Here is a 27,241-nt window from a genome sequence, read left to right as displayed (position 1 = left end):
ATTTAAAAACTACAATATATTGTTTACCTTATTATATAAAATAAATAATTGTTTATGCATTACTTCTTTATATACATCGTGTTGATTTTATAGCGATTTCAAAATAAAAACGGTCATAACTTGTTAAATACTCCGTATAGTAATGTAAAGCCCAATATTATAAGAAAAAGAATTATGAGAGAAATATAAATACGAAAAAATATATAGTGCATCCCATTTAAAAAATTGTATGTTTGCTACATCACGTAGTTACTAATCACCCTGTAGAGTTTCACATAATTTCCAAATATGGATAATATCATTGCCTACATTTTTTCTAAATGAGTTTTTTGGATATCTTGTACCACAAAGAAATTATCGACCGATGGCGCACTAAAAACCCACCCTGTATACATAAACTAAAATTGTAATATGTGCATAACAACGTAACAAAATAAATGAAAAATTAATTGAAAAGTCTCTCTTTTTTAATCAAACACTGTTTCATAAATTTCTTCTATAATTTTGCTGAGCAATAACTCAAGAAGAACACTTGAGGAAGAAAAATATATATCTAAAAATATACGTGAATAGTAGACACCCCTAATTATGACCTATTGAAATTAGAAGTATGAAAATAAATAATTAAACGGATACCACAAATGAAAGTCTTTAAAAGATTTTATACATATGATCTTGGAAGTTCGCTTTGCAAAAACAAACAGTAGTTTCCAGTAGTGTACACTTATCGTAATACTTTTATATTACTTTTCATATTATCAGAGAAAATAATTCACATCGAACAAGACTAACATCAATATTGATTTATTCAACTCTGAAATAACAACTTTTGCAGAATCCACTATCCCGCAAGATGTATTCTAAGGAACTAACATTATTCCGTAACCATCCGTAATGTAATCAGTAGGAACTTCTTGATGTAGACAGTTCATTTTCTTGGAGACCATCGAATCTCGATGCAAGTTATTCAAGTACGATTTCCCTTGTTCCATTTCATTTTGCGTCCGAAACTTTTCCAGTTCCACGCCTTTTCTAATTCGGCAAAAAGTCTGCGGTCAGTTTGGCCTCCTCTTTTTATGGAGTGAATCGTTTATTATGTTGGTCGACGCGATGTCGGAAAAACGCATACAAAAAAGCCCCCGGCCTGAAAGTAAAAGCTCGGGAAAGTCGCTTATGACAGCAGCGCGCAGACCATATTCGATGACGGAGTTTTATCAGAGCCGTACTCTGGAAGTATGCAGTGAAATTTAAATTTAAAAGAAGTGTATAGAGCAAAATTTAAATTTAAAAGAAGTGCATGCAGTGATAATTAAATTTAAAAGAAGAAACTGCTCTCTTTTTAGTCACATGTCTCTAACAACTGATCTATATCAGTTGAATACTCCTTTATGTCCTGCAGCCATCGTTTCCTTAGTTTACTTCTCGTTCTTTGTCTCTTCTATCCTTTTGCACACAATTTTTCCCTGTCGTCTTTTCGGAGGTATTTTTTCCACGTATCTAAGCTATACCAGTTTTTTCGACTTACAAAACCTAACTATGTCTTTTCCTTTTATCAACATTGAGGTTAAAAACTACTGATTTTCCACGAGATACTTTCCCTTACCTGTTGGTAGATCTTTGGAAGTGAAGCAGGCTCTCCAAAGAAATAGACAGCGTGATGGTCCGAGGAAACAAAAAGCAAGTAGAGGTAAAGGAAAAAGCATGGAAACAATATCTGAAAGATAAAACAAACGAGAATTACAATAACTATAAAAATGAAAGAAAAAAGGTAAAAATATTAATAACAGCAGCAGAGAGAGATAATTGGGAAAAATTTGAAGATAAAATGGAAGAAGATAGCAAAAGTAACCAAAAGCTATTCTACAGAACTCCGAAGAAAAAAGATGGAAAGAACACTTAAAAAGAACTTTTAACAGATTAAAACCAAGATGACATTAATGAAGAACGAGATAGTGTACTGAAAGATAACACAAAAATCTCAATAAATGAGGAAAAACTAGAAAAGCCATAAAACGTTAAAATATAGCAAAGCACTTGGAGTGGATAGAATAACAACAGAAATAATAAAAAATATGGGAAAAAGCGAGAACAATTATTAATAAAAATTAATGAATAAAATATGAAAAAATGAAGATATACCGGAAAATTGGAAAGTTTCAATAATAGTAATCATATATAAAAAAAAGAAATAGGTGAAAATATAATAACTATCGAGGATTGATATTTGGGGATAACGAAACGAGAAGAAACATGACCTCTAGAAGCAAAAGTCAATAGCAGAGTGAACAGAAAATTCATGTACAAAAAATAATATCACGGAATACAAAAATAAAAGGTATCTAAGCTAGTTGGAATATCATGAGGGGAACCATCTCAGAAGGGAATGGCAAAAGAGCGCAAGATACAGGCTATAGAGATAAAGTTTTTAAGAGGAGTTAAAGGTGCTACCAAAATAGATAGAATAAAGGACACATATATATGGAACAAACTGCAAATATAATTTACATTGGAGTTTATAGAACAGAGATAGCTGTGTTGGTGGCGTCATTTACATCGGATAAAAAGTACCATACCAGTTACCTTCCTATACGCAGAAGAGTGTGGGAAGCAATAATATTAAAAAACAGAAAAAAATGAAGACCAATGCAGACATCGGATGAAATAATCGGAAAGATTATAAAAGAAAAAACTTATATGGTCTTTGAAAAACTTGATTGAATAAATATGAATTTACTGCAATGATTTGCAACGGAGAGGCAGGTTAGGGGAAGCACGTCAAGCTGTCAATTTTCAAATTCTTCTTCAATTGCAGTTCGGAGGTCGGGACAGGTTGGGTCTTGCAAAAACGCGGTCCTTGAGAGGGCTCCACAGGAAGAAGTCACAGGGTGTCAAGTCACATGACCGTGCGTGCCACTCAACGATTCCTCGTCTGCGTATCAATAAGGTACTCCCGCACACATGACGTGTCTTCATTCTGAAAACGCGTCTACTCGACAACCACGTGCTATCATGACACCGACATAACTGTATGAAACAGGAACCACGAACACAGTATATTGCTTCAGAATTCTTTATTAGCAATATACTGTGCCACGAACATGCTTCGTTTTGATCTTTTTCGACAGCGTTGCCAAAATTATGAGCGTTGCCGGACTTATGCCGATTTTTCGAGAGCGTTCCCTGCCATGCCGACCCTCGTATATTATAAATGAATTAAATTGACTTGTTTTTTGTTTTGACTAGCTCATGAAAAACCGATTAAAAACAGTGCGAAAATTTAAATTTTACAACAAAACAGTTCCTAGTTCGGCCCTGTTCGATTCTCGACGGGAAACAGGAGAAAAACTGTGATTTATGTACTTGATTGTATGGTTTTTCCTCCTTGTCTGGTGTAGTGTTTGACGTAAGAGAACAGTGACAAGAAAAGATGCGAAGATAATGTCGTAGTTACTTAGTTTTACGTTGGGTCGTCAACTTCGAAAACCAATTCCTGCTAGATGAGAACGACAGGTGATTATCGTTAATATATACTGTTTAAAGAAGTTTTTTAACAGATAATAGTATAAAACGTGTCAGTCATTACTCCAATTTAAAATTTTACATAAAATAATAGATTATTTTGGACAAAAATATAAAAAATTAATGTAATATGAAGTTTTAATAAGCTTTTGCTCTTAAGTATTAAATATCGTTTTTATTTTGTGTTTTCTTGGCACTTTCCCTATTTTCTCTGTTGAACCTTTTACATGTGGTAAAGGGTTCTGTTGGGTCCTTAATTCTTTTTTTAGCATTGTGAGCCTTTTTAGTGGTATATATTGAAAAGCAGTTATTTCTTAGCGCAGTATAACTTTTTTAAGAGTATAATTATTAATCAAAATTTCAAGTAAACTTAAACATCATTCAATTTTACACGAAAAAGGTACTTTTTATTTCAATATCTGCAGTTTTACCAATTTACTGTTTCATGAAAGCCGAAGGTTGCTTCACCAGAAAAAAGAATTTGACGAATGAAGCGTGGATTTTGATCACATAAATCTTGCATTACTTCGTAAAACTGTATTTGGTGATCTTGATCATCCTCCTTGATTTTCTGGACATTATGAATTTTATACGAATGTTATTCCTCTTTTTTTGAAGTTATACTTCTATACGCGCGCTCCACGTTGAAAATTTGTATGACTGAATCTGTGAAATCATTACATATGTAAGATAATGAGTAAGAGAGAGACAGAAGATATATTTTCTCTCTCTTCCTCTCTCGAATATAAAAATGTTCCTTTTGTATATATATTTAATATTATATATATTATATATATATATATATATATATATATATATATATATATAATAAAATATTTATTAATATTATTATTCATGTGATATGTTTTGTATTATTTATTAAATGTTCATAATTATATTAGTCTTTTGTATTTCAAAATAATAATCTCAATAAATCACTGTGTGACCCAGAACTGTCAATTTTGAAATACGTTTGTGTCATGTCCTCGGTAGTATAGTAGTCAGTATCCCCGCCTGTCACGCGGGAGACCGGGGTTCGATTCCCAGTCGGGGAGGACTTTTTTATTAATATTATTACATGGTAAATTAAACATATGCGTAAGTAGAAAAGTTATGTATATTATTGTCATTTTTAAATACTTATGAATATTGCATTTCAATTTGTATTGTATTATTATATTGAATTATGTTGCACTGTATTGTAGTGTATTTTTTATGTATATTATTGTCATTTTTAAATACTTATGAATATTGCATTTTAATTTGTATTTTATTATTATATTGAATTATGTTGCAGTGTATTGTATTGTATTTTTATATTAATAACAAAATAAACAATGAATTTTACTGCAGAGTATGTGTAAAAAAATTTTTCTCCTTTCATACATATATGAAAATAAAAATATACATTTTCATCAAAATATTGATTCAATGCTTCATTTACTATACTCCTATTACAGGTCAAATGTTGTTTATTAATTGTTAGTAAGTTGTTATTAATTCTGTTTCTCTTTCTGATATGTTTTACCTATAGCATTACATATGTAATGATTGTGCAGATTGACTCCCAAATAAATTTGTAACGGCGAATGCGTGTATATAAGTGTAACTTCTACCGGCAGTCCCACTGGACTGCCACACCCGTTTTTTTTTGTACGCGTATAAGAAACTAAGCCGAAAAAACATCTGAAAAATCAAAAAGTTACTGGGCACTATTTATCGACTGAAATATCTGGGATAAGTCAATAGAAAATGCGTATCATCTCATTGTACCTAGCATTGAAAGTAAGCACTTTTTTAATTAAGTTTTTCAATACAATTGTTTGCTTGTTTTAAAAATTATGTTAAATAATATAATATTTTCACTTAATGTTTATTTAGTAAATGTTATTGTTATTGCAGAAAAAAAATACAAGAACAACACGTTTCCTTTGACGTACTCACTACTATTTTTTGACATTGTCTTACGTACGATATCATTTGGTCGACATATTATATCCAATTTATAAGATAAACAATGTTCTATTCTCATGTTTTTGTCTCACACGTGCGTAATCTTGAAGGTAAATGGCGCGTGGCCGGGGCTCGTTCGCGGGTGTTTCGACTTCATTAAAACATCAAAGAAAATTCGGTGCGGACATTTTTCGAATAGTTCCAGTAACGACAGCGGCTCACTCATAATTATCTAAGCAGAACAAGAGAAGTTTGGAAAGCGGATAAAACGTTGACTAATTATTTCTTACTACGGGAGCAATAAGCGAGCTTTGACCGACAGTTTTCTAAATTGCTGCTTTACTGTTGGTGATAGACAGGAAGTACGCGGAAAAATGTTTAAAGATGATTTCTATATTTATGTATTTTCTCAACTCTAAATAATATTTGGACCTAAGCAATTTCAGAAAATAAAAAGACATCATCTCTTTGTTCTTTTATTCTGCTTTAATGCTTTAAAAAGACGTGGTGTTAACCTATATGTTCTGGCGTTTATTTTTCATTTAGGCAAAAACGGTAATTTCTACATCGAGACACTCTTTTGGTGCAGTGTCGAAAAAAACCCTGTTTCCAATTTATAATCTTTTTTGTTTATTCGGAAACTTTGATGTTTCACGTAAGGTAAACTGTGCAAATACCGGTCAGTGGGTAATGGCGGTCATCCCGATTGTGCGAAATCTATTCAATCTGGCAACCTCCTATAACTAGGAGGTTGCCTAGTTATAGGAGGACAACGTGTCGCTATACACTACTCTGTATTCAGATTGCCGACGAGCGTTGAGTTGGCGCATACCATTGTCATAGAAAAATTATTAACCTGTTTTCAGTGTTTTCGATTTTATTTTTATGGTGAGTAATATAAGTTAGTGTTACTAACAGTAACACTATATCAAAATCAACTGTGGAATTTGACAGTGATGTGTATTGTCATCACTACTGTTTAATGGATATTCAGAAAATGTTTTTAATGGATTGGTACGCTTGTACTCAGAAAAATATGGGCTTTTATTTTTTTAGATAACAATATGCCCTTTCTATTTAATGAAGAGTGGGAAAAGCCCTGGACCTGACATGATTCCCATAGAAATCCTAAAAATTCTAGATGAGAACCACATTGATGTTTTAGTGACATTCTTGAACCAAATTTATAGTTCAGCCGTATTACCCAAAGAGTGTTTAACGTCGATTTTTATTTTTTTTCCCCAAAAAGAAAAACGCAAGGGAATGCAGCGACTACCGCACCATTAGCTTGATGTCTCATCTGCAAAAGTTACTACTAAAAGTCATCCATAGTTTTCGCAAAGGCCTAGGAACGCGTGAAGCTCTTTTTTCACTTAATATACTGATACAAAGATGCCTGGACGTCAATCAAGGTATATGCGCATGTTTTATTGACTATAATAAAGCATTCGATAAAGTACGACATAAACAATTAATGAATGTCCCGAAATCAAAGAAGATTGACTACAACGACCTCAGGATAATATCAAATTTATACTATAAACAGCGAGCAAAAGTACGTGTCAACTAACAGCTGTCAGAAGAAATTTAAATTAGACGTGGAGTGAGACAGAGATGCATACTGTTGCCAACTCTTTTTACTGCCTACTCCGTAGAGATGCCTTTAAAAACGCCCTTGAGGGTGAAACAGCTAGAATAAAGGTAAATTAACAACATTAACATTAACAACATTAGATATGCAGACGACACTGTGATCTTAGCCAAAAATATTGAAGATCTTCAGAGACTGGTGGCCAGAATAGCGGAGTATGGAAAAGACTACGGTCTAAAAATGAACGTCAAGAACACGAAATTTATGAGAATATCGAAAACTCAAAGAAATAACGAGAATCTTCTAATAAACGGAACCAACGTCGAACAAGTGGACAAATATGTATATCTGGGAACAATAATTAACTTCACAAATGATTACATTCAGGAGATCAAAACCAGAATAGAAAAGGCTAGAGCAAATTTCAACAAAATGAGAACAGTGCTATGTACGAAGGATTTAAAATTGAAACTAAGAGTTAGGTTGGCGAGGTGCTATATTTTTTCGACTTTGTTTTATGGAATGAAATCTTGGACCTTGAATGCGACATCGATGAAAAAACTGGAATCATTCGAGCTGTGGGTGTATAGAAGAATTCTAAAAATATCGTGGACAAAACACGTCACAAACAAAGAGGTTGTGAGAAGGATTAATAAAGAAATAGAAATTTTAAATGCAATTAAAACAAGAAAATTGGAATAACTCGAACATATTACACGTGGAGAGAAATACACCTTGCTCCAACTGATTGTGCGAGAAAAATTCCAAGGAAAGAGAAGCATAGGGAGGCGTAGAATGTCAAGGCTGCGCAACCTGAGAGAGTGGTACGGATGTACATCAAATGAACTTTTCAGAGCAGCCGTTTCAAAAGTCCGAATAGCTATGAAGATTGCCGACCTCCGCCGCGGAGATGGCACTTGAAGAAGAAGATTTAAAAAACATATCGATGACGTCACATCTGCTAAGATAGTGGGGGTAAAATTTATTTTTTTTTTTCCAAAAAGGTTAAAAAACAAAACTAAAAATCGACCTGTCAGAGCTTTAACTCTGAAAATAATTAAGTCGTGAGATAATAGACCATTTCCACACTTTATGAACACACTGTACATTATGTATTATTCAATATTGTATAATACATTCTAAAGATGTCTGATATGTTCCGTTACGAACGACTCTGCTTCTTTTAAATAGATTTCTATCATGAGGGATTTGACCACAAATTTGACAGATACACCACTCGTTCGTGTACTATTTTTGTTTCGTGTCGAGTCATTTACAATTTGATTAGACGGACTGTCTGGTTCGATTTGTCGTTCGTGCTGTTTTCATTAATTGTGGGATTAGTCTTGCCGGCGGATTTCATACGAGTTTATATGAATATTAATGCGTAGCGTTTTTCCAGTGGAAATGTACATCTGTTGACCGGAAAATAGGCATGAATGCAACGATAGTATTATTAATTTGATTAATACGATGATCTGTCGGTTAGTGTATGTTCAATTTGCACTAGACTAGAGTTTGACCAAAATTGAAGTTGAAAAGTTTACAAAAATACTGTCGTGTAAATGGGAAAACCGAGAAAACATAAAAAGAAATAGGAAGTTATTAATTTATTAATTTGTATGATCTGGGATATTAGAGAAGTTAGGAGAAAGATAAAAGAAAGATAAAGAAGATAAGTAATAACGCAAGAAGTAACTCTAGAATTCAAAAATCGCGAAATGAGATTTGTCACTAAGAAGAGGGCAAGAAGCATTACAACATTTGATAACTAGATAAATGAAGATTTAAAATAATAACTAAATATGCACTCGATTTTTTTAGATGTCGTTTATTTATTTACTTTTTGTTTTACTATTTTGCTTTCAAAAATAATCGAAAAGCAGACCATAATCGACATTTTCCGTAGGCCTATATTATTATTTTTTTTTTTATTAAAATCACTTCTGGACTTTTTTACAAAATCTGATAAAAAAAAAGAAAATTTTCCTCTATAACTCGAGAGATATTTATTAAACTGTTTATTCGGGCTGTTGGGCCGTTGTCTTCTGTTGAGATTTGTTCTCGACGTTTCGCCAACACTAGGGGTTGGCATCTTCTGGAGATGTTGATGCTTCGCTTGTAAGCAGAAACTGACGACGCGTTGTACTACGGAGGCAATATTTATAATTCCCACTCGCCTCCCCTCCACTGGTTTCGGCTTGAGGGGGCGTGTCGTTGTTTATAGTAGCTTTTCTATCTCCGTGTTTGGCGGGAAGGGCGTTTGTGGATTTTAATACTGGTATCCATGTTTTGTTGATTTTTAGTCCTTCTTCTATCCTATTGAAATTGTTTGGGTGCTTGTATATTTCCACCGCTTCCCGATATAACCGTGGGTAGTACTGTGAAGTTTTGTCCAGCATCTGTGTTTCTTCAAATAGTATTCGATGTTCTCCGCTTCCCAAAGCGTGTTCGGCAACGGCAGATTTGTCGATATGTCCTAAACGACAATGGCTTTTATGTTCATTTATCCTGGTGTTGGTGTGTCTTTTTGTGGTTCCCACATATACCATTCCACATGTGCATGGTATTCGGTATACTCCGGCCGTTGCTAATGGGTCGCGTTTGTCTTTTACCGATCTTAAACAATCCTTGATCTTCTTTGTAGGTCTGAAGATGGTCTTTATGTTGGCTTTCTTGAGTATTCGCCCAATTCTGTCCGTTACCCCCGATATATAGGGCAAGAACGCTTTCCCTTTACATTCTGTTTCTTCGTCCCTTCTTCTAGATACGTTGTTCATCGCCTTGTGTATTTCTCTTCTGGTGTACCCATTAGAGGTGAGCGCTTTTTCAATATAAAGAAGTTCACTTTGGAGATGTTGTGGTTCACAAATTCTCTTCGCCCTCTCTGCCAAAGTTTTGATGATACCTTGTTTTTGGCTAGGATGATGATTTGAGTTCCTGTTTAGGTATCTGTCTGTGTGTGTAGGTTTTCGATACACTTTATGTCCTAAGTGACCTTCCTTTCGATTTACTAATACATCCAGGAACGCTAGTTGTTGAGCTTTTTCTGTTTCCATCGTAAATTGAATATTTGGATGTAGTGTATTTATATAAGCCAGGAAATCGTTTAGTTTTTCTGCTCCGTGACCCCAAATCACAAAGGTGTCATCAACGTATCTGAACCATACCCTAGGCTTGTATGCTGAGTCCATTATCTTCTTCTCTAAATGCTCAATGAAAAGGTTGGCTACGACCGGGCTTAGTGGGCTTCCCATTGCTACTCCATCCATCTGTTCATAAATTTCAACTTACCAATCGAAGCAGCTGAAGAAATAAGGACAGAATCAGCAAGAATTTTGCATAAAGCTAAGACACCGAAAAATAATTTGAGCCACCAAGAAATACGTGCCATAAAATCGTTAAACGCAGACAAAGATGTTGTAATTTTACCAGCAGACAAGGGAAACGCCACGATCGTAATGAAGACAGCCGACTACAAAACGAAAATACAAAATCTTCTAGATCCTGCGGTTTATAAGAAACTTAAAAAAGATCCCACAGCAGTCACCCTACGGAAAATCAACAGACTTATTAAATCTTCGTCCATACCAGAGGAGATAAAGCCAAGAATATGCAACAGCGAAGCAGTCCCACCACGCTTGTATGGCTTGCCGAAAATACACAAAGACGATGTACCTCTCCGCCCTATTGTGAGCTCCATAGGATCTCCGTCTTACAGCCTTGCAAAACATCTGGCCGATATTTTACAACCACATATAGGAAAAAACGATGCCTTTGTAAAAGACTCCGCCCATTTTATTGAGAAGATCAAAGGAATAACTTTGCAGGAATCTGACATTCTTGTTAGTTTTGATGTGGTTTCCCTATTTACAAGAGTCCCCCTAGAAGACGTTCTGAATTTAATTGAGGGACTAGTTTCCAAGGATATGGTGGAATTATACCGTATTTGCCTAACTACCACATACTTTTCATGGGAAGACCAAATTTATGAACAGATGGATGGAGTAGCAATGGGAAGCCCACTAAGCCCGGTCGTAGCCAACCTTTTCATTGAGCATTTAGAGAAGAAGATAATGGACTCAGCATACAAGCCTAGGGTATGGTTCAGATACGTTGATGACACCTTTGTGATTTGGGGTCACGGAGCAGAAAAACTAAACGATTTCCTGGCTTATATAAATACACTACATCCAAATATTCAATTTACGATGGAAACAGAAAAAGCTCAACAACTAGCGTTCCTGGATGTATTAGTAAATCGAAAGGAAGGTCACTTAGGACATAAAGTGTATCGAAAACCTACACACACAGACAGATACCTAAACAGGAACTCAAATCATCATCCTAGCCAAAAACAAGGTATCATCAAAACTTTGGCAGAGAGGGCGAAGAGAATTTGTGAACCACAACATCTCCAAAGTGAACTTCTTTATATTGAAAAAGCGCTCACCTCTAATGGGTACACCAGAAGAGAAATACACAAGGCGATGAACAACGTATCTAGAAGAAGGGACGAAGAAACAGAATGTAAAGGGAAAGCGTTCTTGCCCTATATATCGGGGGTAACGGACAGAATTGGGCGAATACTCAAGAAAGCCAACATAAAGACCATCTTCAGACCTACAAAGAAGATCAAGGATTGTTTAAGATCGGTAAAAGACAAACGCGACCCATTAGCAACGGCCGGAGTATACCGAATACCATGCACATGTGGAATGGTATATGTGGGAACCACAAAAAGACACACCAACACCAGGATAAATGAACATAAAAGCCATTGTCGTTTAGGACATATCGACAAATCTGCCGTTGCCGAACACGCTTTGGGAAGCGGAGAACATCGAATACTATTTGAAGAAACACAGATGCTGGACAAAACTTCACAGTACTACCCACGGTTATATCGGGAAGCGGTGGAAATATACAAGCACCCAAACAATTTCAATAGGATAGAAGAAGGACTAAAAATCAACAAAACATGGATACCAGTATTAAAATCCACAAACGCCCTTCCCGCCAAACACGGAGATAGAAAAGCTACTATAAACAACGACACGCCCCCTCAAGCCGAAACCAGTGGAGGGGAGGCGAGTGGGAATTATAAATATTGCCTCCGTAGTACAACGCGTCGTCAGTTTCTGCTTACAAGCGAAGCATCAACATCTCCAGAAGATGCCAACCCCTAGTGTTGGCGAAACGTCGAGAACAAATCTCAACAGAAGACAACGGCCCAACAGCCCGAATAAACAGTTTAATAAGTTAGACGATGGCCGTGAAAGCCTAACGCAATTTATCGAGAGATATTGCTCCTACAAGAAAGATTATAGAAGATAAGATTTTTGTCTTTCAATTTTACATGATATTGGACTAGCTATGAGTTAAAAATTTAATTTTTCCTGTTTAAAAAATAGCAATAATTGGGAAAAAATTGCAAAAAATGGAGTTTTTCCTTTAAATTTTTTCGTCCTCTTAAGCATCACTTACAGCCTTCATTATTTTTTCTAAAAACTTTATAATATAACTGATAAATTTCATTAGGTTGGGTTTAATAGTTTCTGCATAATAACTGTGCAATCGAGGGACCGCAAGAAAACTGTAAATTTACAAAATTATGCTGGGCCCAAAATAAGCAATTTAAATAATCGATTTTTTTACATATAAAGAAAGGCTCAAGCTTTAAATGCACTTAGGAAATATTTAAAAAATATAAACAATTATTGTTTATATTTTATAATATAAACAATAAATTAAGTCGTCCCTATCCATCGAAAGACTGGGCGTATTATTGTTTTATAGAGTTTTATTTTTGTACTTCTCGATATTATTGTAGATTAAATTTTGACTGGTTTAGTAGTGAGATCGGTAGTTCATGGAAACATTTGTTTGTTCTTCGTATGGTCACTGGTTTCGGTGTGCATTGCATTATGTAAAGTACTTCTCCTAGTACTCTTCCTGTGTACCCTGGCATGTTCTGCATGAGTTGACTGACAGCGTTAGGTAGGGATGGTGCCATTAGTAATCTGTTTTTTAAAATGTCTCTCTTTGTTTGACATCGTCGCAGTACTGTGTCTAAGTATTGATTTTCTATTTCTTTTTGGTAGGCTTGTTCGCTGTAGAGGAATTTGCTATTAATGTAGGTCATTAGGTCTACGTTTTGAGGAAGGAGTGGCATGCTAGGATTTATTTTGTTGTTTACAAGGGAATTTACTAGGATTCGGGGATGTTCTGTTTGCCAAACTTCTGTGTTACATATTATAGCCCTTTTGTGTAGCGTTAGAGCAAATATGTTTTTAACTTGTTCTACTATTACTAGCACTTCTAGGGATTGTTTATTAGTGATCTTTTCACCGTGCCCTTTATAAAGTTGTGACAATTGACTTTCACAACTGTTGTATTTGTATTGTTCCGAGGTTATTTCGCCTATTGTAGAGTCGAAGCAATAGCCTTTGATGAATGGACATGTTACTCCCTCTCGTAGGTGGATTTCATTGTCGTCTATGCTTACTGTAGCTTGGTAGTCGGATACTGTTATTTTTACTGTTACTAGTATTACTACGTCTTTCCACGTTCTACCATTTTCTTGATATAGTATCCCGTAGCATTCGCCGTTTTCTTGAAGGCTGCCATGTGTTGTGATTGACGCTGTGGTGGTCCCGTTTAATGTTATTTGCCCTATAGTTTTCTTGTAAAGTTGTATTGATCGGTAGCGGTGTAGATTTCGGCATTCTTCTGCTCCTATCTTATCAATGTAATTGTCTAGTCCTCCATCGACTATGGAAGTGTGGCTGTACATCCTACAGTGGAACATGAGTCTCTCCACCGTGATGGGGCAGGTCATTACTCTTTGCGTCTCGAATGCGTTCCTTTGTATAATCTGCACTGTGACATTCTCTTTGTTGTATGACGTCTCTGGTGGTGAACAGGGTTTGACTTCCCTTAAGGATATGGCGATAATGTTTGATCTGTGGTCGTTGCAGTCGTAAGCTATTAGTCCTTCTGCCTGGTTTGAGGTTACTGCTGCCAGGAATACGATAGTTAACAATGTAATCGATTTTGGAACGGTATTCATGGTTTTCTTTGCGGTTTCTGTAACAAATCGCACTGTTATTACTGCCCGAGCAGTCGCACTCCGTAAGCAACTTTTGCTAGCATTAGTACCTTCTACGCGTAAGTACAAAGCGCATCTTAACCTATAATTACTAGTATAGCTGCTGATTGCAGACAGTTGTAGCGATAGCTTTACATAGATTTGACATAAACTAACATACATTGTATTGCACATTAGTATGCCTTATGAACATAACTAATAAATAAAATTGATATTTAAGTACTTATTAAAAGATTATATTGATAATTGGGACTTTGTATTTTTAAACGATTACAATATACTATATGATATTTCTGTTATTTATACACCCTGTATAGTTGAGTCTTATATTTTTAATTTTAAACTTGTCATCACTTATTGTTTACACTATCATATGTGTACTGAATTCTGCTTTATCTGAAGAATATTTTAATTGACCCTATCTTCAAATGTATTCCTTAAAATTTAAGATTATTACTTAACTCTTTCCCAAAATTTCAAAATAATTCCAAGATAGAATTTAACTTAATCCTCTTGTAAATCCGCGAGGGCGGAATCACGACCAATTCGAACTAGTGGACCAGTACGCCTCGCATCCGCTCGCAGAGCTAAGTCTCGCTTAACTATATAGGACTAGGATATTACAGGGGTCTTCCAGGCCATAGTTCAGTTCTTAAACCCACGGGATATCACATAAACCCAATTTTGTAGCTGATTCTTTTAATCCTACATACGCCTCTGTTACAGCGTTTTCCGTTCTCACAACAATATTGATATCATCAGCATAAGCAAGGATTTGCACTGATTTATTATATATTGAACCAATGGTTGTGATTTGTGACATACGTAGGTATTACTTTTTCCAGAGCCAGATTAAACAGTATACAGGAGAGAGGGTCTCCCTGGCGCAGCTCGTTATTTGGTTTGTTTCAAAAGGTTCAGACAGTTTACCCTGAATTCGTACTCTACATTCAACTTTTTCAAGAGTGAGTTTTGTTAAATTTACCAACTGATTTGGTATTCCTAGCTCTTTCATTGCTTTGAACATTTCCCTTCTATTTACAGAGTCGTAGACTGCTTTGTAGTCCATAAATATGTGATGAATATCTATGCCATATTCTAGTGTTTTTCTAAAATCTGATGAATTGTCGATTTACTGGTATTTTCCTACTATCCGTTCTGCATATGGTGTCATAAGGTGACATAGTACGGTGGAAAATAATTTATACTTAATTCCTCTGTGGTTAGAGCATTCATAGAGCATTCAAGATCTCTTTTTTTCTGTACGGTGCAAAGTATTCCAATATTCCAATCATTGGGGAGGAATTTCTGTGTCCAAGGTATAAAAAGACCAGTTTCCTTTTCATGTAAGTTAGTCTTGTCTATATTTTTAAATGTACAGAATAAAATGAAAGGTTAATAAAAGTAAATAGGATAAAACTAAGAGAAGAGGAGTATTGGCTGAGCTCACAAAAAGTATGTATGAAAAAAGGTGTGAATGATGGAAGGTCATCGTATTCGAGCAACAGGAATAAAGGACGAAGAACACCAAAATGTTGACTTTTACCTTTTATAATTTTTTTCATACGTTTTTTAAGATATGTTAACACTCCTTTAACCATAGTTTTATTTTTAGACTAAAACAACAATTGTATAACTAGTAATAAAAATGGAAATAAATTGAATCTTAAGTTTAATTCTCGTTACAGTGCAGTGAATTATAAGTGAACATACTTATTTTGTTTAAAAAAAAATCAGAAAACGACATTCTATACAGCAAACGCAAAAAAGTTATTTGAATCGTAAAATCATGATAAATAGAAGAAGGAACTTTATAGGGAAATATCTTGCTTTTAGGAATTTATGAACGATCTTGAGGACTTCTTGAGATTCTATTACGTCGTATGTACCTCGAATAATATAAGTCGCAGGAAATATAATATGCCTTTTAGAAATATAATAGTTGAGAATTTGATCCTCCTTCAACTTTTTAGCGAACGAAAGAAATTCTAAAGAACGATGGCTGTCGACCTCTTCTAAGATACAGTGGCGTCGGGGTTTTATCAGGGAAAAGCAAGTTTTCTAATATGAACTTAGACCAAAATTATAAATCTCTTTTAAAATATATTGGTCTTCGAAATTCTCACAAAAATAGGCAATAAATATTTATCTATTTAAAAGATTATTTCTATGCTTATGGTTTAACCTGTGGTATACCCAACTGCTAATTTCAGATAAGTACAACCACTCTTTTATTATGAATAGCTTAAACGGTATTGGTACAATACCCGCGAAAATCCATTGTCTGCTGAAGTTAAATAGGCAAAAAATAGTCGTTGTAGTAAACACAAGCACTCGTAATGTCTTACCTCTCGTAGTGCACAAGTACTTACTTGTATCTAGGCTTGGAAAGTTTGAAAGAAATTCTCGGTGCATACAATTATAAAAAAAAACAACTGCAAGGAAGAGACGAAGAACAAAACAAAAAGAGGTAATATCCAAACAAAAGCAGTTAATAACAGATTTAAAATATCTGACAGAGAAATACCTAAGAAGATCCGACAAAAAGGAGAAGTACGATTACAGGGAAGATTAGCTCGACATATTTTTAAAAAATGGCATAATAAGAAAATGTTAGAGCAGAGGAATAATGCAATAATACGCCCAAATTATAATATCTACAAATATGTGCTTAACGCAGAAGGATAAATAAAGATTAAGGATCCTAGAGAGAAAAATAATTCGAAGAATAGCAAGTCCACTAAACTTAGGTAATTTTCGAACTTTTGAAAGAAGAATACATCGTCAGAAGTCACAAAGACTCAGATGCATGAGACATCTAGAAAGGAGAGAGCCCGAAGCAGTTGTCAAAAAAATCCCCAACTGGAGACCAGTAATAGGTAGATCACGAGCAAGATCCAAAACGAGATGGGGGGACCAGATAATAGAAGACCAAAGAAAGATAGGATTTAGAGAATGGAAGTCCATATCCAAAAAGAGGAAATAATGGAAAAATATTATGGAGAAAACAAAGTCACACAACCAAATGTAAACCAAAAAGTTAATGCGAAATATAAACCAAAAAGTTGACAGATTCACAAGAGGTTAACAGGATTTTGTACATATATTTTTTGATAAAAATTATAATTAGCTCCAGTCATTTTATTTTTGTGATTATCTCCTATTTAAAATTACTTTTGGTTAATGTGTTTTTGATAAACAAATGTATTATAAAAATATGTAGTTAAAATATATGAAGACTTTACTTACGTTGAATATCTTTTGTTATAGCAATCATGTCCAACTGAAAATTGGAGTGGAAAGTAAGCCGGTTTTCTCTAGAAGAAAAAAAATAATGATAAATATATTTGTAATTAAAAATATAGCTGAACTATGAAAAATAATAATAAAGACGATTTACTATATCCAGTTTTACTGCACTCAGTGAATATGTTTGTCACCTGGACAAGTTTCGTCACATATTCATCATAAGGACAAATTCAAACTTCTGATGTAATTATTGTTTAACAAAACATGCAAAATGAAATACATTAAAAGTGTTTGTGTTTTTATAGACCTAAAAGAAATAGAACTGAGGATAGATTTATTGTCGCTGACCGATAAATCTCGAAAATCAAAAATAAAGTTTGTGCCGGGTAGCTCTATTAGACAACAGACTCAGTAAAATACTCAGTAAAGTTACCGTAAAGATAAATTCAGGGCAGACAAATCTGGTGACCAAAAAGACCATTCGATTGTATAATCCTAAATATTTTTGTGTATTAACTTTAATGCAAAATTTTGATCATTCTTGTTCTTTCTTGCCGGAATCCAATCTATTTTTTTTTGTTTCCTTCTCTTTGATATGTTCAGTTTTTTGTTAATAGTTTTTGCTGATTCTTTTGTATTCTACCTTGCGTAGGACGATTCCTATTTAATTTTCGTAAGTTGATTTACCATATTTTTATAAAGCTGTCGAAGCTACTATAAAGAGCCTTGATATAATTATATGCAGGATATGGGAAAACTGCCATATCTAAACCTTATTTCTGTAGATCGTATTACTCTGAAAGTTATATTTATAAATGCTAATAGCTGTCTATAATATCGAATATAGATACTTAATGAAGTAAAAATAATCTACAAATTATTTTTATCTTATCTATCTCTAAAGGACCACTAATTTTTTTTCAAGTTTTCGATAGTTTATTGATAACCATCTGTATCTGCTACAAGGATTTATTTGTTCTGGAGAAACAAGTGCATACAAGATCTATATCTGTTTATTGGAAATTAGTCTCTGAACATTGAAACAGAAGTACCATCGATAAATAAAAGAAAGACGGAAAATTAGAATTGAATATTAGTATATCTAATGATAATATAATATAATCTATAAAATTCAATTTTTAGTTTTAGTTTGTTATAGTATCATTTGATAATGATTTTGTTGATATTTTTTCTTTCGTTTTCAACAGCTTTAGGTAAGGAATTTTTATATTAGCATAATATAATAACTTAATTATGATTGTCTTTTTTTATTATTATCTCATTTAGAATCAAGCTTAGTTCTTAGGTCATCATTTATTGTTTTATTGAGTAGTTCAACTTATCTTAAACAGTTTATTTCTTATGTCCGTATTCGGATTTCATGTGTTCTTGTAGTTGCCCAGATCTTACTTCAATGTGTCTGAGTTGAGTTAATTCTAGAATTTGATCAGTGTATCTTTGCCGGTTTTATTTTCTAGATTCCTGTTCATAACTTGGCATATACTATTGAATTTGATGAATTTCAGCAATGTTACTAAAATTATACGTCATAATATGTATCACTTTCTAGTAGTGGAAATGTCGTATTTGTTATTATACGAATATAAATAATAGTATATTACTTTATGAGGCGGAGAAGCATGACTTTTCTTGACGCGTCCGATATTACGCGCTGAACGAAGTAAGGCGCGTAATAGAGGGCAAGTCAAGAAAAGTCGCTTCTTTGTCGAATAAAGTGTACTATTTTTTCTTCAAACGTAGAAATTTTCAACCATAAATAGTACAATTCATACGCTATTTTTACTCGAAATTAACTGTGACAACTATCAAAGTCGTCTAGATGTTAGAAATTAAAATAATTAAGTCGTCGGTGGGATTTGCGTCTCCCTGGTTACAGTTGTTTGACAGTTGTTTGCAATTATTAAAGACAGTTTATTGTTGTTGCAACCGCAAGCGCAAATTTAGTGAGCAAATGGAAAACCTAAACGAAATTGAGTCCGCGGCTAATGATGCAGTAGCACGTTTGGGGCCCTCCAAGTCCGGAATAAAGTATCGATTAGCGTACAAGCACTTCCAAGAGTGGTGCGATACAAGAGGAGTACGGCAAGTTACCGAAGACGTTTTACTGGCATATTTTAATGTAATGGAAAATGAAAATAAATGAAAATCTTCTACAATGTGGTCACGATACTCTATGATAAAATCCGAGTTAGTTATTAGAAAAAATGTGGATATAAGCAAATTTTTAAAGTTACGTGCCTTTCTGAAAAAAGGCGAAGGATATACTGCAAAGAAGTCTAAAGTTTTCACTAAAGACGAGTTTGATAAATTTTTGTTTGAAGCGCCAGATAAGTTGTATTTAGGATTAAAGGTAAAAAAAAATTATATTGCAAAGCATGTAGTATACTCTACTAAATTATAAAAATATTTCAGACTGTTTTGTTAATTGGGGTTACCGGCGCCTGTCGATGCGACGAAATGGTAAAAATGAAGACTGTGGACATTGAGGATAAAGAAAATGTAACAATTATCAAAATCCCAGACAGTAAAACACGACAAATTAGATCTTTTACGATAATTGGTCAAAACTACATTAAACTGTATAAAAAGTATGCATCACTGCGGCCTGAAAATTTCACAGAAAACCGATTTTTTATCAAGTACCAAAATGGAAAGTGTTACCGAAGCGTCATGGGAATACATTCGATCAGCGCAGTAGCCCAAAAAGTAGCTAGTTATTTAAATTTAAACGATGCAAGCGCATACACGGGTCACTCTTTACGACGAACTTCAGCAACACTCTTAATTGATGAAGGCGGAAATCTAGAATGCCTCAAACGAGATGGGGGCTGGAAATCAAGCACGGTTGACGAAGGATATATAGAGGATTCAATAAGAAATAAGAACGATAATGCTCAAAAAATTTTAAACCCTCATGATTCGCCAACATCGGGAATGATAGCTGAAAGTTGTTCTTGACCATCAGTATCATCAACAATTACCAATGCGTATCAAGAGTCGGGAACATTTTTGCACGGTTTCAATTTTGAAAATGCCTCATTAACTAATTGTACTTTTAATATTACTATAAATAAAAATTATGTTTAATTGTTGTTAATGACATTTGTATTGTTGCTTTGTGACATGTTTCATATTGTTGCCATGACAACATTTTTCCCTCCGCCGTAAAGAAATGGGAAAAAAAACTGCTGCCGGCGGAGACATCAAACTTTGACAGGATCAAGTTAGATAAGTAATGTCATCATTATTTGACGTTTGAAGAAAAATAGTCTTTCAGTGACTGGCGATTTTATTTTCACCATTAATGAATTCACTGAACTGAAATGACTCCAATATATTAAATTGATTAATGTACTTGTACGACTTAGATCAGATCTCTATCAAAAGCGTAGCAAATTTTATGTAATTTTTACCAATTACTTCAAAATGTACTAGTATTATAGTGAGTTTTGATGTTGTATTCATTTTTATCAATCTATAGGATAATACAGTTCACTTTATTCGCCATCGAAGGAACTCTCCTGAATTATTGCAGCTTCATATAGAGACCATTACTAGCGTACTCAGACATGTTATGTTCCTAAAAGAGCCATATAGGTGAACAGCTTTTCATGTTCATATTCCAGCTACCACAAGTCTTCCTGATGAGAGGTAAAACCTCGAAACATATGTAGGGGAATCGAGGATCTCGAATTAAAAGGAACTGCAGTCGCCGACTTTAATTTTAAAGTTTTTTTTTCTACGTATATATAATAGGCGAATCTTCTACAGCTGGCGCCGTTTCTCGCATCCTAATTTCCTGCGTTTTCTCTTGAAGCAATTTTCAGTTTTTAAATCTCTGTCGGTCATTGCATCTTCGACATCTTCTCTCCACGACCGTCTTGGTCTACCTCGTTTTTTTTCAGGCATTCTCTGCAGGTGGCCATACCAGTTTAGTCTTTATCATTGAACTTTAAAAAATTAGCCTATAGCTATTTTTTAGCCCTCTAGGTATCACTGAGCCTGAGATATGTCCCTCAGAAAGGTCAAAAATAGCCATTTTTTCCTATATCTGAGGGCTATATCTCAGAGCCCAGAGGACCGATTTTAACTAGCAAGGTCTCATTTTTTTTTTTGTTATATTCTTAACTTTTTCATGAAATAATTTATAAAATCGCAAAAGATAAGTTTGATTTTATAGGTCAATAGGAACAAAAAGAACACTTTTATAATTTTCAATTAATTATTAAAATTTACCCAAATAAGGAAAAAAATTGTATGAACCGGTTCCATTTAGTAGTTCCATAAAAATCCATTTAGTAGATTCAAAGATACAACTGTTTATAAATATTTAGTTTTTCAAAAATCGCATTTTTATTATTTGTAAACTGATAGTACTTATTTTTACCAATCTATAACAAATATATATATTTGGGGGCAAAGTTGCCCCAAATTTATGAATTTTTGTAGTTTTTAGTTCATTGTTTTCAACTTCTATTATGCACATATATTTTGAATTTGTTGAATCAACCAGAAGTGACAATCCATATTGTAATAAACGTGGTCATTCTATTTTTACCATTTTTAGCTGCAGAGCAACCGAATTTGGATATTGTGGGCGGTAGCTATGCTGTCAAAGGAGAGTTTCCGTATGCTGCAGCACTAACGACTAAGTTTGCTGGAAATATCACTCTTGTCTGTGGATCAAGTATTCTTACAAAAAGTTGGATACTCACTGCTGCTCATTGTGTGACATATGAAGATATTTTCGAGGTCGTGGTAAGTTGGCAGAGAATTTTAAAATAGTCAACTACATCATTTTAAAAGGCCAAATAATTTAAAGTTTATACTTAAAATAATGGGAACTATTCATAATTTTGGATTGGTTCTTACGTTGTTGGCTTTATAATTTGCTACACAAACTAATGTTGATAGATTTCATAGTAATCGCGTCCAACTAGGTGTCATAATAAATTACTTCTAATATTGTGATAGAGATATGTGAACTAACCAGACTGGCCCGTTTGACAGTTTTACGAGTTATTGCAACTGGGGATGTAATTAATCATTGTGTTAAACGTCAAATAATTGGACAAAGCCTGAAAAAGCTTGATAAGGCAAATAAAAACGTTATATTTTGCTTTGTCTACGAATTTTATCAGGACAACAAAGTTGAAACGTTGAAAATGCTTCAGGAGAAGCCGAAAACATATCTGGTTTACCCATATAAATCCATTGATACATTGAGGCGTGTTTTAATTAAAATCGGATTTAGTTATAAAAAATTGGATAAGATAATGGTAGTTATGGAATCTATAAGGATTATGATACACAAGCAACATTATTTACGTAAAATAAAGAAATGCCGAGATGAAAAAAGAGGCTTTGTGTACCTTCTTGAAACGTTTTAAAATCAAGTACAGTTTTAGAAAACGATCACTGTTTAAGTTGGCATATTTATTATAATTTTGATAATATTAAATTTTCTCATTCTAATTTTAAGGTCAACGCTGGAATGATCGATCTTTACGATGAACAAGCACAAGCTAGAAATATAGTAAATTACAGAATTCATCCTAATTATGAAAAAAATACGTAAGTTATGCACTCTTCTTATTAGAATTGAAATTAATACTTAACAGAAGATCTATGTAAGTCCATTATTATAATTTATTTCTTTACAATTAGCAGCATACTTTATGCTCGGTATAAATGAATATCCATCCAAAATCGGATAAAGCGTCAAAATGATCTAATTTCTTACTGAAATGCACGTGTTGTTATTGTTTTGTTGTATTTTTTAAAAATAATAAATACTGTTACGTCGGTAACCGCGCGTAGAATCTTTACAAATGAATACTAATACTCAAAACATGCCTCTGCTGGCTTATGTAATGAGAACAGCTGATTGGGCGACGAGAACTCCGTAAATTCTTGAAGGGCATCTCTGTGTCTATAAAATCAGTTCGTGGAATGGACTACCTATGCTCTGATGTCACAATTAGCCAGGATTTTAAGTACTTTTCCAAACATTTCTAATTTGTGTGTATTTGTTATATAAAAAGTTGGAAATATTCTGTTAACGAAATTTTCATCATTTTCAATTTTATACATCATTACCTTAGTTAACTCTAATTTACGATCGAAGTCATCTTTACTTAATTCTTGCAATAAATTAATTTTGTATGGTTTAAATTTATTCTTACTTAATACACGTAAGCCTGATGTACTTGTGCAACCCTGCGTGAGGATGTATGTGGATCTTCAACAAAACTTTGCATTATATCAAAGTTTTCTTGTCATTTGTAACTCTTTTCGGTCTACCTAATCGGTATATATCTTTTACTTCTCCAGATTCCTCAAATCGCTTTACAGTTTTTGTACCGTCGCCTTATGAATAGGAGAACGGTTTGGGAAAGTATCATTGAACAAGTTGGCTACTTTACAATAAGATCTTTTTCTGTCACCGTACCCTCTCATCATTAGAACAGTAATTCGTTATTTTTTGTTAAGAGTCATTTTAGAGAAGCAATTTATCTTGCAGAACTTTTTAAAATACAACTACAGTCAGTTTTAGTTAATAATGTAAATGGTGAACAAATGTCAAAATCACAGCAGTCTTCCTCTCGATCTCTTATCCTCTATTTTACACTGCATGATCAGCTGAAGTAGGGTGGGTATATCTTTATTCTTTGATTACATGACAAAAGTATTCTTATATTTTCTCTTGATGGGAAATATTAGTTCACGTGATTTCTGTAGGCTTTCCTACTTCAGCGCGAGGCTCAATACTTCCTTATTTGTATGACGTTTAGTCCAAGAAACTTTCAACAAGCACTTATAAGACCACATTTCAAAAGCTTTCAATCTTTTAATGTAAGATCTTTTCAAAGACTTCTGTTTTTATAAGATGATCTGATTTTAATAAATGCAACTCTTGTCATTTAGATGCGCTTGTTAATATCTCTGGTTTGATTATGATTAGAATTATGACTAGAATTAGCGTTGTTCCTAGATACTGATAATTATTTACTCGTTCTATTATATAATTGTTAATTCCTAATGGATGAATATTACTATCATTGACACCGATTTTACTAACAGTCATATTTTCACTATAACTGTTTCTTCCTAAAAGTACAGTATCAGAAATACAAAGTCAGTTACATGAAGGTGCATCAGTTGGTAAAAACAAGTCACCGATGAAACAGATGAAACTACTACCGTTTTTTACAATTATTTATTGATCTTCTTTTTTCTAAATATATTAATTTATTTTTTTAAGGGCACACGGATACGATCTTGTTGTGGTGAAAGTGGATCCACCTTTTGAATTTGGGGAATTTGTTCAACCAGCAAACCTACCCGTAGCTGATTATGATCCAATCGATTGGAGATATTTAACAATTGTCGGATGGGGACAGGTGGACGATCATACCTCAGGACATCTTTTAAAGAAAGTGCACGTTCCATTAGTAGAGTATGACGGTAGGTGTAAGAGTAAAGCTGTTAAATAAAATAAATGCAATACCTCAATAACTAAACTGAATAAATAAATCCAGTAACTTAGCTACATATGCATAATGCTTATATCAATAATAAAAAATTTACGTCTGATCTGTCGGTTTCATAAATAAGCATTAATAGTGTAATTTGTAGTCTTCTCCTTCCGGTACAGAACAAAGAATGATTGTCGTTAAGTCAATTTACTTATCTATCAGCCCCAATTCTTTAAAAGTTATTTACCCACTATGGATTTTATACTAATGCCTGTGAAAAATTGTAATCAATTTGTTTTTACTTTTCAGATTGCATGCAAACACTTGAGAAAGAAAATGAACCAGATGCATATAAATACAACAACACCGAAGTGTGTACACTATCTCCAGGAAACGGCCCTTGTATTGGAGATGGTGGTGGACCTTTGACTCAGAACAGCGTACTGATTGGAGTTGTTTCATGGGGAACTCATCTCTCATGTGCACAAAATGAATCTATAGCACTATTCCCAAAAGTTAGTTCTTTTATTAGCTGGATACAAGACAATATTGACGAGGAGTTGACTTTTGCTTAAATTTAAGACCAAAATGACTAAGAATTGCCCGAAATGAATGTATATAATTCCTGATATTTAATTTATAATCTTATTAAACAATAGTAATTGTTTAGCGGCTTTTTAGTATGTTAAGTTGAATATAAGAAAGGCTTCTGATTTGTGTATGTGTATGAGATTATTAAACAACAATTTGCAGTCCAAGGAATTTTTAAAATTTACCGGTACACCCACATTTGAAATGCCTCTAACTTATTCAGACTCTTTACTTTTAGAGTCCACGTGTCGAGTCTGTAGAGAACAACAGACCGAACAAAATATTTTACATAAGAAGTTTCATTCTTAGTTTAATATCTATACTTTTTCCAATGTCAGTTTGCCAAGCGTCGGCTTTTGAGATTCTTTGATGCCAATGCCGACCATTGGCTGGAAATTAAGAAAAGGGATCAGTTATCAAACGCATATTTCAAGAAAAATCATATAATTTTTATTAATTTTTACATAATTATATTCAGAAAAATTTCTCAATTTTTGGGCAGAAAATGTTTAAACAATTTTTTAAACAAATTCAAAATATCACCTTTTGTGCTCCAAAAATATTTTTTAGGTTTTTGGGTGACTCTAAATAAGATCTATGTCATTTTTCTCAAAAGTTGTTAGTTTTGGAGATATAGGCGATTTAAAATCCGAAAAATGCGATACCTAATATGCATTTTCGAGGCTTGAAAAATATGTAAATGAGTATTTTTGAGATTCAAGAGTATCTAAACTAAAGTATCAACATTGACTTTGGTGAGAAATCGGAGCAATATTTTCCGTAGCAGAAAAAGGTGATCTTTTGAATTTGAACTGTTTCCGGCAAAAACGTCCGGCACCCTTCAACCTTCGATTTGTTTAAACGGGGCATTTTTGAATAGGACTCTTCAAAGGACAGAATCAGTTCGGGCTCACAACATCGAATAAATAACAAATTAATTCTTTCAAATTAAAGCTTGTTAATTTTAGTGATTTATAAGAATATTGGACTTATTATTTAGTTTTTACATAAACCATCATATTTTTTTACAATTATCTGTAAATAATGGCTCATTCTGTCAGAAAATTTTAAAAGATTGTCTATCCAGCAATTAAGATAGTCAACTGAAAATTAATTTTTAAACACGGCCTACTGTTAATGCACAAACAGGGTGATTCTTCAATATTTTGCTTCGAGTTAGAGATATCTGAAAAAGTTATTTGGAAAAGATGTTCCAAATATTATTATAACCCCACATAACAAAGTTTTATGTCAAAATTCGCACTTTTACTTTTTTCATTAATTGAAGAGCTTATTTTCAAAGTGTCTTAAATCCTAAATTTCGTTTTTTTTAATTTTCTTTTTTTAAACTTTATAGATTTCTTCAAGTCTAGAATAAAGTTATATGTACCAAAACAACTTCTTATTTACCATTTAAAAGTGCATATGAAAATTGTAAAATTGTATAATTTGTATGTTAAATTTGTATGAAAATCTGTAATTTCATGGATTTCATTATATGGATTTAAGACACTTTGGAAATAAGCTCTTCAATTGTAGTCAGGATTCTAAAACGGACAGTTGGCTGTCCCGAGATGCATCTTTAGACAGCCAATTGTAGATTTAGGATCGAGATTACAAATAATACTGAAAAACTAAAATTGCGAATTTTGTCATGAAATTTGGTATGTGCGGTTACAATAAGTGGAACAAGTTTTCCAAATAAGTTTTTCCGATTTCTCTAACGCG

The 27,241-nt window shown here is 33.5% G+C and overlaps 2 protein-coding genes across 2 annotated transcripts in view; one reads left to right on the top strand and one right to left on the bottom strand.

Annotated features, from left to right (window-relative positions):
* Positions 1 to 27,241, bottom strand: part of LOC140441466 (uncharacterized) — a 232,316-nt gene that overhangs the window by 122,338 nt on the left and 82,737 nt on the right. Inside the window, exon 2 of the mRNA XM_072532609.1 lies at positions 17,424 to 17,491. The gene's annotated coding sequence lies outside the window, so the exon portion shown is untranslated. The remainder of the gene's footprint in view (positions 1 to 17,423; positions 17,492 to 27,241) is intronic.
* Positions 18,562 to 25,588, top strand: LOC140437751 (chymotrypsin-2-like). The gene is made up of 5 exons (XM_072527454.1): positions 18,562 to 18,637; positions 22,012 to 22,202; positions 22,927 to 23,018; positions 24,709 to 24,911; positions 25,232 to 25,588. Exons 1-5 carry the CDS (start codon positions 18,595 to 18,597, stop codon positions 25,495 to 25,497), a joined length of 795 nt encoding a protein of 264 aa, XP_072383555.1. The 5' UTR covers positions 18,562 to 18,594; the 3' UTR covers positions 25,498 to 25,588.

Source organism: Diabrotica undecimpunctata, chromosome 1 (genome assembly GCF_040954645.1).
Source record: "Diabrotica undecimpunctata isolate CICGRU chromosome 1, icDiaUnde3, whole genome shotgun sequence".
Classification (NCBI taxonomy): domain Eukaryota; kingdom Metazoa; phylum Arthropoda; class Insecta; order Coleoptera; family Chrysomelidae; genus Diabrotica; species Diabrotica undecimpunctata.
The sequence above is the reverse complement of the archived record's forward strand: the minus strand, read 5'-3'. Positions and strand labels throughout refer to the sequence as shown.